The sequence below is a fragment of the Phaseolus vulgaris genome, chromosome 4 (assembly GCF_051622355.1).
Source record: "Phaseolus vulgaris cultivar YP4 chromosome 4, ASM5162235v1, whole genome shotgun sequence".
Classification (NCBI taxonomy): domain Eukaryota; kingdom Viridiplantae; phylum Streptophyta; class Magnoliopsida; order Fabales; family Fabaceae; genus Phaseolus; species Phaseolus vulgaris.
In genome coordinates, this window is record NC_143501.1 from 45563055 (window position 1) to 45574733 (window position 11679).

Below are 11679 nucleotides of genomic sequence, written 5' to 3' on the forward strand. Positions count from 1 at the left end.
GATGGAACAGTGAACAGTATCTGTTTGTTGCTTTCTGCATTGCACGTGAAAGGTGGCAAGCATGCACGATATCATGCCTGGTTTTGCTTACACGATTGCTATATAACGTGTCTATTTCAATGTTCAGCATGCAAAATGGATTAACTAAGCATTATAACATAATTAATTAATCTTGTTTTGTCTATGATATAATTGCCAATTAGAAGGAAAATAAACTTGACACGTAATAGTTTGTTCTTGATTCTTTATACATAACTCTTTGATTTTGTTTTATAGGGTTCTGCAAAATATACTTCAATTACAGATTTAAGTAGTAGTTTAAAATTTGATTTTCTGTAGAGAAGAAGCTGGTATACCAATGGGATTAACTCAGTTGAACCAGCTGATGGAGGAAATAAGAAGTATTAATTAAACTAATAGCAGTAGGAAATAATGACTTCATATGGATGGAGGATGAATCACAAGTTTGTACTAAAAAATTCACATATGAAGTGAAAAACAAGACATATCTATGGTCGAATAAACTGATATGTTATAATGCTATGGAAAAGTAAAGTTATACTTTCACTGACATGCTTCACGTTGAGATTGTTATAGGTAAATAAGAAATGGAACAATAATATGGGTAGTTGTGACACCTCACTTTTCTGATTTAGCAATCGTGTAAGCAAACTCAAGCATGGTATCGTGCATGTGTGCCACCTTTCACATTGCAATGCAGAAAGCAACGAAAACATCACTATTAATGCTTCATAATTCAGTCATGGCCTAGTTCCATCTGCAAATATTGTTATATAAATAACCCTCTTGAGGGGATTTTCTCTTCACAGCAAACAGCAAGAACAGAAGATGGGTTTGAAGAACAACAACACGATGGTGCTAAAGGTGTGCTTCGTGCTACTCTTCCTTCTGGGAAGTTCTACTGCTAGCTTGAAGCTGTCTGAGCTAGGCCTACTCATGAAAAGTGGTCATCGTCATGAGTCCACTGATGAGCCCTCTGAGTCTTCAAAAGCATGCTGTGATCACTGCGCATGCACAAAGTCAATACCTCCTCAATGCCGCTGCTCAGACTTGAGGTTGAACTCGTGCCATTCAGAATGCAAATCATGTATCTGCACATTTTCCATTCCTGCACAGTGTATTTGTACTGACACAAACGACTTCTGCTATGAACCTTGCAAGCCCAGTCATGATGATGACTCGGGTAACTAGTGAAGGAGTCTTGTGTAAGCTCTCTCTCAAAGGATGAAGCCCTTTCAGGCTTTGTTCGCTGTGTAAGGAGATGAATAAACTTTTAATAAAAGCTCCTGTTTTCTGCAAATCTAGGTCTTCTTTGTTCTGATGCAAGTTTCTGTGTTTATATGAGATTAACACGAAAGTTAGTTTAGTGAATTTTAATTTTGGCTTGCGTTTGGTTCCACGATTTTAGAATTTATAAATAGAAAATGTGATTTTAGGATTTATAAATAAAAAGTAGAAATATTAAAAATGTACAATCGATTAAAATTAAAATTGAAAATTGTGATATTTTTAATATATAAATGAATTATATATGAATGTAAATTTTATGTTATAAAATTCATGACTTATAAAATGGATGATTTAATTATAAAAATTTATCAAATTTTCCTCAACCGTACTCATTTTATTCAGATTTTTTTTTTCGTATAACTTTCAATATAAAAGAAAAAAAATCAACAGTAATATTGTTGATTTTTACGAGGAAACTTTACTTGAGTTTCTTGTTTTTACCTATATATTGGCTAATTTAAAAGAGAATAGAGGGTTATTTCTTCTTGATTGGATTTGGGCATAGAGAACTATTGTTTCTGTTTCTACTTCCAAGCTTCCTGTTTCATCTTTTTTTTCTCGGTCTTTCTCCTCTTGGCCTTTACCTTACCTGCAGTAGGACACTCAAACGTTCAAGTCAATCAGAGTATCGACACTCTGTAGATAATGTCGTATCTTTCTCAAATGTTCAAGTCAATCAGAGTGTCGACACTCTGTAGATAATGTCGTATCTTTCTCTTTGGAGTGTGTGCTATTTATATTACTTTAATGAGCCTTCGATGATGGACCGGATTAGGAAGTTGGTTCATGTTTAGGGATGTGTTAAACAATCCTTAATCGTGGATTAACCCTGCTGACTTTGTCAACTCATGACTTCTCGTCATGGGTCGGCTGATCGCGTATCGTCATGTGATGACCTTCTCATCGGGATTGATTGGTTGAGTGGTCAAGTTTCTAATAAAAATCAGATTCTCATTTATTCGAGAAAAGGCTAAAATTCAGTTAAATTCTTGAAAAAAATTACTGACGTGTTAAACAAAATTATATTATCGTTTATATATATATATATATATATATATATATATATATATATATGAGTAAAAGGGCTGCTCTTCTTCATCATTTTCAAAAGTTATTAAATAGTTTTTCGTGATTACAACAATGAGAACATTGAGTTTTTAGTCTTTTGTTTTTAAATCAGTTTCAAGTGTGAACTATATATCAATTAACTTAATTCTCCATAAAAATAATTGGTGGTTTAAATTGATATCTATCTATTAATTAGTTCTTAACAATAGAATGTCTTATATTTTGTTTGAAGGATGTGGGGAGAATTTTTGGGTGGTTTTGTCTCTTCTATTGGGAATGTTTTTGTATTTTTTTCTTTTCAAAGAAGTAATTTTAGAAGCTATTTTAAGTAATGAAATGAAAGTTTATAAAGGTGTGGATTTTTCCTATATTTTGAGTAAGTCAATTCTTTAGTAACCATTAGATTGTGATTTGGTCTTTCACATATATAGATGGTATAAATGTTTAAATATCAAAATTTCCATCTATCATAAATTTCTAGTCCGCAGCAGCTACTTAGTCTTGGAGAAACAATTTTGAGGAAGTTAGTTTTGTTGCTGCAGGGCATGTTTTTTTTGAATTTATGTGTGCAACTTTAAATTCCTACGTTGAAAATTTGAAGAGTGGATGCTTGTTCAGCACATCTAAGATTGACGTGCTGCTGCTATCACAATGCCAAACGGCACGGCTGGGGGAATCTTGGAATTTGGCTGGGATGAATTCTCCATTTGCCTCCATCTAGTTTTGAAGCTACCAGCTTATTCTTTGCTGGTTGTTTCTGGTTTTTAGCTTAATGGCATTTTGCTGGAAAGTGTGCTTTTGTTTTCAGAAGTTTTATAGGAAATGTAACTGTATTATTTAGCAGGTTTGTGTGAACCTTGTATGTGGGTGGATGGTTTTATGTATACGGGTTGGAACACTCTGAAGTGTCCCATTTTTAATTTTATTAATTCTTTGCTGATAAAAAAAAAAGTTGATTGATGTAGAGATTTTTGTTATTAGCAATAGGGAACATTTTGTGAGTTCAAACACTTTTACATGCTTATTCTTAAGAAACACTTTTTTTTTCTATTGACAACTAATAAATAAATTAATATGAAATACTTGAATAATGTCTAATTCTATTATAAAGAAACTCACTCAGTAATTAACTTATTTTTAGATTGTTTTAACTTTATCCAATAATTGGAAATTTTTACACTAAAAGATATACAAAACTATTATTTTACATTAAGTGGTCAATGGTAGGTGGCCTAGGGGGACTAATGCTTCGTTTATTTGTTTGATACCTAAGAACGATAACCCGCAACATCTTAGCGAATATAGACCTATCTCATTGGTAGGGTGTGTGTATAAGATCGTTTCGAAGATTTTGTCAATCCGATTGAAAAAAGTGATTAGTAAAGTAATAGATATCAGACAGTCCGCTTTTCTTGAAGGAAGGGGAATTTTGGACAACATTATGGTTGGCAATGAAGTAATAGAAAAGATGAAAAGGAAGAAAAAAAGTTGTGTGTGTTTCAAGGTGGATTATGAGAATGCGTATGACTGTGTGAGGTGGGATTTCATCTATTATATGTTAGGCAGACTCGACTTCTGTAAAAAGTGGATATCTTGGATTAAGGCTTGCCTGGAATTAGCTTTGATGTCAGTTTTAGTAAATGGGAGTCCAACTAAGGAATTTATTCTAATAGTGGTCGAAGGTCTTGTTTCTAATAGTGGTCGAAGGTCTTGAGACAAGGAGACCCTTTATCTCCGTTCTTGTTTCTAATAGTGGTCGAAGGTCTTGCAGGGGTGTCTAGGATTGCAGTCGAGAAAGAATTGGTTGAAGGCTTGGAGATCGGCAAAAAGTCGATTAAGGTAAATATGCTACAATACGCTGATGATACTTTCTTTTTTTTGTAAGGCAAATATCAAAAGTGTGTTTAACATTAAGGTCATGTTGAGCTGTTTTGAGTTGGTTTCTGGTCTCAAGGTGAATTTCCTCAAGAGTAGGATTGGTGGGGTTGGCGTGGAACAGACGAAAATTCTAAGTTTCGCGTCTGTATTAAATTGTGAAATAATGAGAACTCCTTTTAAGTATTTGGGGTTACCTGGAGGGGGATGCCATAAGAGGGGCGAATTTTGGGACGAAGTGGTCAACAAAATAAAAAGAAGACTAGGTAGGAAGGGTAGATGCATCTTGATGGCAGGGAGGATATGTTTGATTAAGTCCGTTTTATCGTCTATACCTTTGTTCTGTCTTTCTCTTTTTAAGATTCTGTCTAATGTGTTGAAGAAGATTGTGAGTTTACAGAGGAATTTTCTATGGGGTTGGGGGTCAGAAGGGAGGAAGATTGCATGGCTTGCTTGGGATAAGATTTGCAATTCCAAGGACGGGGGTGGGCTAGGAATTATTAATATTAGAAGTTTTAATATAGCATTACTGGGAAAATGGATATGGCGTCTGAACTCGGATGAAGGAGGGTTATGGAGGGAGGTAATCGATTCTAAGTATGACGGATGGAGAGGCCTAAAGGAACTTCATTATGATAATAGCAAAGTTTCTTTATGGTGGAGAGATTTGATGAAGGTATGGAGTTAAGAGAAGTGGGGAAGGAAGTTTGAAGATTATGTTAATTGGGAGGTTGGAAATGGGAAAGACATTTTGTTCTGGTCAGATAATTGGGTTTTCCCCAAGGTTATTCTCTTTATCTGTTCTTAAGGAAGCAAACATAAGTGAATGTGGATCAAGGGCTAATGAGGTATGGGAGTGGAACTTAAGGTGGAGAAGAGGTTTGTTTGCTTGGGAGGAGGATCAAGTAAGCCAGCTCTTAGAAACAATTTCTAATAAGAGGATTGAGTCGGAGATAGGGGATAAATGGGTCTGGAAGGATAGTGAGACAACAGTGTTTTCAGTCAAGTCTGCTTACGGGCTATTAAAGGGAGAAGGAGAAGTCGAGATTTTACAAATTTTTCTGGAAGATTAAAGCGTTGCCTTCAGCTTATGTCACAACTTGGAGGGTGATTGAAAACGAGGTAGCCTCCAAGGTAAATCTGGTGAGACGGGGGATACAGATTGAGTGTAATCTTTGCAGCTTATGCAGGTTATCAAAGGAGTCAACAAATAATTTATTCTTCGATTGCAGGGTAGCTTGACTAATTTGGAACCTATGTTATGACTGGTTAGGATTGAATTCAGTTGATCTTATCATTCTCGGGTCACATTTTGAACACTTCAAAATTTTGGATGCACCTAATTTAGTTAATCTTACTATGTGTAATATTTGGATAACTTTGGTCAGTGAGATTTGGAGACACAGGAATAATTGTTTGTTTAAAGGAGGAGTGGTTAATCATACTGAAGTTTTTTCTCTAGAAGAGGTCAAGGTTTGGTCTTGGAACAACTCAAAGATATCGTCAGTTAGTTTCTCATTCTCTGAATGGTGTCTTGAACCGTTGGTATGTATGTACTCGATTTAATGTTGGTGCATTGATTTTTTTCTTCAGTTATTAGAGTTGGAAAAGAAGTAGAGGATTAATCTGTGAATTTTAGATATGAAGGTGAAAATGAACTTTTATCTTTTATTCTCTGTATGAGGGTTGGATCACCCCTAAGTGAACCGATTTAATTTAATTGTTTATTGCCGATAAAAAAAAGTCTTTATCTTTTAAATATTTAAAGAAACTATAAATTTTTTTCACCCATATTAATAATATATTTATTGAATATGTTATTTACATATATATATTTCCCATCTACAACTAAATATATTTTTTATCAACAATAACAAAATTTATAAATCAAAATCTAAGTTGTTAAAGGGCTCCAACCATTTAAAAAGTACAAGTAATATAAGTGCAGTTTCTACTCTCTTTTTTCCCAGTATAAATTACAATATGCTTAAATACACTGCTAAAGAATTATTAAATAAAAATTAGTTTTAAAAACTAAAATTAATTAATTATTATATTAACTTAAAGATTAAAAAATTTATTAATAATTAAATTAATTTCTAATAATGATAAATAGTTTCTAATATTTAATAATTAACAATTAAAGTTTTAGGTATTAATTATTTAGATTAATTAATAACTAAAATCTTAATAACTAATTAGATATCAATTTAAAAACTATTTATCATATAAATTAATTTAAATATTAATAATTTTTTAATTTTAAAATAATATATAATTTAATTAATATAACAATTAATTATTTATATTTAAAAATTATTTTTTATTGAATGATTTTAATATATTCTTAATTCCCACCTTCCTATATGCCACACAATTCCCTGATAATAAAAAACCTCGATTGCAAAAGAAAACATATTACAGCTTTTACTAATACTAATACTAGGCCACCATTTTATTTATGAAAAAAATAAATTTATGAATCATTTCAAAAAAATAATCAAACTCTAATACAAATACAGAACATAACAATCAGTGCCACCATGTTGGTCATTACTATCACTTACATTGCAAACCCATATTTTCTTTGGAGAAAAAAAGGTGATATTGAAGGGTGCCGACATATTTACTCTGAACAGTTTTATATTTTGGCTTGGAGCCTAATGCCATTACTCTGTACTCTTTTCTGAATTACATTACAAAGGTGGCACACATGCATGTTATGGTTGCTTCCATGATTACTAGGCCTTGTCTATTTGCATCCTTTGTCTTCATGGAAAAGAGATTCAAGTATTACATCATCATTATAATTATAATGAAGGTGAGAATGGTGCGGGGAGTATTTTAACTATGTGGCACTGTTTTTGTCGGTTGACGCTCTCGCCTATTGACTTTGGTGACAAGCTCTAATTCCGTCTGTCTCTTCAGAAATCTGTTCTATCTCTTGTTGCACTGGAACGTGGCTTCGTTGAAATAGAGGGAGTCCTACCTGTTGATTGCACTCCGACGATCAAGTCAGTAAGGGCTTACTAGAATTTAAGAAGTATTGAGTTTTAGTCTTAGAAACAACGTACCTTTACCTAGGGTCTCAAACCCCCTTTTATAGCTTATATCTTGTAACAACTTTCTCTCATAAGAATCTAGTCTCAATTGAAAGCATACTCAACAGGAAAACATTCTGTTTATGGGCACTTTCTCTCAAGGTGCTGCAACAAAAATGAATCTTATCTCTAAGGAGAGTATAAAATAATAACAGAACAACTACCTCACAGGAGGGCACCAACTTATGCGCCAACATCCGAGGAATATTCTGCTTAAATGGACACCCTACTCATGGTGTAACGCTATTTTTTGTCACGCATGCAACTTAACCACTATGTGCCCTAGAACAAACGTACTTAAGTTAAAAGAAACATTTACTTGACCTAGACACCACATGTACTATACATACCCCTAGGTTTAAAAATACCCTTTACTAGTAGCCTTATACTAACGTATAAAAGGTTATTTTAATTATGCCACAACGGGTTTACTAACCAAACTGGCTCCAATCACATGAGCAACTTTGTTGGCCCAACAACTGAGCTGACCTACCTATACCATGAACCAAAACTCGACCATCGATCACTGAGCCTTGAGCACTCTGCCCAGTACAAGCACAAAGAAGCTTTTTCCTATGCAAGCTATTATGTGGGAAGGGGGTACATAGTAATATTCGGTCAGCATATTAATTCTTGTTCTAAATGTGTTGTGATCAATGTCTATCCAGCATGCAACTTGAATGATAAGGTTGCCCTGTGGGAAAATATGACGATAGTTAAAAATGCATATCCGAATCTTGCTTAGTGTTTTTGTGGTGACTTTAATGTCATCAGGAATACGAATGAAATGAAAGGTGTTAGCACAAGGGGTTGCCAAAAGAAAGAAATCACCGGGTTTAATAGTTTCATTGAGAGGAATTATATGGTAGAATTACCAATAGTTGGCAAGAAGTATACTCGGTACAAAACAAATGGTTCAACTAAGAACAGATTAGATAGGGTGCTTGTCTCTGATGAGTGACTTTTTAAGTGGCCATTAAGCAAGCAATATATTCAACAAAGAGTGGTTTTAGACCACTATGCTATAGTGGTGAAGTCTCTAGTTATCGACCGGGAATCAAAGCCTTTTAGGATCATCGATGCTTGGCATATGGAGCCAGGTTCAAGGATTTGGTGTAGGAAAAATGGAATTCTTACTATTCAACTCTCAGAAAGATACTTCAATTACAGATTTAAGTAGTAGTTTAAAATTTGATTTTCTGTAGAGAAGAAGCTGGTACCAAGGGAATTAACTCAGTTGAACCAGCTGATGGAGGAAATAAGAAGTATTAAACTAATAGCAGTAGGAAATTAATGACTTCATATGGATGGAGGATGAATCACAAGTTTGTACTAAAAAATTCACATAGTGAAACAAGACATATATATGGACTAATAAACTTTCACTGTTATAATTCAAAGTTATACTTTTACTGACATGCTACGTTGAGATTGTTATAGGTAAATAAGAAATGGAACAAAAATATGGGTAGTTGTGACACCTCACTTTTCTGATTTAGCAATCGTGTAAGCAAACTCAAGCATGGTATCGTGCATGTGCGCCACCTTTCACATTTCAATGCAGAAAACAACGAAAACATCACTATTAATGCTTCATAATTCAGTCATGGACTCGTTCCATCTGAAAATATTGTTACATAAATAACCCTCTTGAGGGGATTTTCTCTTCACAGCAAACAGCAAGAACAAAAGATGGGTTTGAAGAACAACAACACGATGGTGCTAAAGGTGTGCTTCGTGCTACTCTTCCTTCTGGGAACTTGCACTGCTAGCTTGAAGCTGTCTGAGCTAGGCCTACTCATGAAAAGTGGTCATCATCATGAGTCCACTGATGAGCCCTCTGAGTCTTCAAAAGCATGCTGTGATCACTGCGCATGCACAAAGTCAATACCTCCTCAATGCCGCTGCTCAGACTTGAGGTTGAATTCGTGCCATTCAGAATGCAAATCATGTATCTGCACACTTTCCATTCCTGCGCAGTGTGTTTGTACTGACACAAACGACTTCTGCTATGAACCTTGCAAGCCCAGTCATGATGATGACTCGGGTAACTAGTGAAGGAGTCTTGTGTAAGCTCTCTCTCAAAGGATGAAGCCCTTTCAGGCTTTGTTCGCTGTGTAAGGAGATGAATAAACTTTTAATAAAGGTTCCTGTTTTCTGCATATCTAGGTCTTCTTCATTCTGATGCAAGTTTCTGTGTTTATAAGAGATTAACACGAAAGTATGATAAAAATAGGTTTACTAATACTAATACTAAGCACCATCATTGCAAAAGAAAACGTATTACATCATCATTCTAAGTATAATGAAAAATTTAAAGTGGAGAACAGTGCAATGGCATTGTAGTGAGCTCATGACTATGACATGTTTGTTTTATTTCCTTATAATTTAGTCTAAATGAAGCTTTTATTATTAATATTCCAATTAAGTTGTAAGCACAACTTCTGTTCCCCTTTTTTTTCCATCATGTCACATTCCTCACTAATTCTTACTAATGCAGTTATGAATAATAGATAGGATAGGAGATGAAGGGTGTGAGAAGGTGTAAGGAAGGAGGAACGAGTTCTTTTTTACTAGTTGTCAATGTTTACTTAAAAATATTTGTATTTCTTTCTTTTTATAAAATTTAATGTATAACTCATTGGATTTTTGGAAAATCTCTATTTTTATTTTTATATATGTTTTATCAAGAATATAATTTTTATTTTATTTTTCATTGACGCATAACTCTTAATTTTTATAAAAATAATTGTGTAACCCAATGTATAATTTGTTAATGTTTTATTGAATTTTTTTTATATAAATTACATAATTATTATTTTGGTATGTCCAATAGTCCCACATCGCTTAAGAATCAAGGTCAAAGTTAATTTATATACATTTTCATTCTTTAATCTTTTGAGGCACTTTATAAGGACAAAACCTTATAAAACCGTGAAGGACAATTTCTCAAATGTGGTGATTGACCTTAGTAATGTCATCTCAATGGATTTGAGATTAGAACATTGACTCCGTCCGTGGAAATTTAAACTCCAATGCGAACAACAATTACAATTCTTATTATACTTTTATTATTATTATTTTATAACTTTTATTATTATTAACTGTTTTATTATTATTATAATTATTATTAATTTATGTTACATTGTAGAACATAATATATATTTTTTTTGTATACTTTTGCTTTTTATTTGTACGGGTAAATATATAATTGTTTATTTTTATGTTGATTTTTTTAAAATTTGTTTAAAATGTAAGAATATTAATGCATTTTTTTTGTATTTTTGGTTGTTGTACTTGTCGGACACGATCGAAGACCGAGTCAAATAACATTCACAATATAATAAATGCGTAATAAAGAGACAATTGTAATTGAAGTTGAATGAGTCAAAGACATACTTCAAGATACTCGGGTAAATATCTCAAATGTAACCGAAAGATACACTCCCATAATTTCAGGAAGCCACTACACACGTTCTGATGACCACTACACACATTCTGGTGAACTGGTTACCTAGCCCATGCAAGTGGGGGCCCAAGTCAACCTATAAATAGGACTTCTGAAGGGAGAAGATGTACGTTTTTCATATCCTAGGAGAACACACCAAAGATATTAACACTGACTTTGAGCGTCGGAGTGCAATCGCAGGTACCCGACCGGCGGAGCACACACAGCGAGAGAGAGAGCTTCAAGAAATTAGGAGACTACGAGCACGTTAGCAAATTTTGTACCAGTGGATAAATATTACCTAGACCCCGTCATCCATACAGGTTCAGTTGTGAGTTTTCATAAATTATTCACATTAATTTTTCGAATGCATTTTAATTTTTAATAAACGTGGTACTTTATAATAGAAAAAGGGAAAAAAAATCATAATCAAATATGGGTGTAACTTAATCTATTATATTATATTTGCATATACAAATCATAAGCCAATGTGGCTTTGCAAGAAAACCCTCGACGATTGGTTTGCACAAATCAAAATTAATTAGCCAATCCATACTAGCACTTTCTATGCAAATCATAGAGTTCTCTTTCTCACATAAGTAAAGAGGTGGAAGCAAACAAGTCCACAAAGACCATTACTGCCTTTTGAATTTCTATGTAATCCAAAAACTAAATACTTCATTAAGAATATTTATGCTTTTTTTTATTTGTTAAGTAAGTAAATGCATAATAGTTAATCTTTTACTGAGAATATTCTTCTTCTTTTTTATGTATCTTGAGGTATAACTAACAATTTGCTTTTCAAAAGTTCTCTGATTTTCTATTTTTATATTCCTCAACCCGTAATTCTTAATGTTTTTTTAAAGAATTTATGAT

The 11679-nt window shown here is 33.4% G+C and overlaps 2 protein-coding genes across 2 annotated transcripts; both read left to right on the plus strand.

Moving 5' to 3' along the window:
* Positions 1–808: 808 nt before the first annotated feature.
* LOC150028122 (Bowman-Birk type proteinase inhibitor PVI-3(2)-like) lies at positions 809–1321 on the plus strand. Its single transcript, XM_090301848.1, has one exon. The coding sequence runs from the start codon at positions 850–852 to the stop codon at positions 1210–1212; it is 363 nt and encodes a 120-aa protein (XP_090157974.1). The 5' UTR covers positions 809–849; the 3' UTR covers positions 1213–1321.
* A 7679-nt stretch (positions 1322–9000) lies between these two features.
* On the plus strand, positions 9001–9517 carry LOC137838882 (Bowman-Birk type proteinase inhibitor). Its single transcript, XM_068648095.2, has one exon. It carries the CDS (start codon positions 9048–9050, stop codon positions 9408–9410), a length of 363 nt encoding a protein of 120 aa, XP_068504196.1. The 5' UTR covers positions 9001–9047; the 3' UTR covers positions 9411–9517.
* The last annotated feature ends 2162 nt before the right edge of the window (positions 9518–11679 follow it).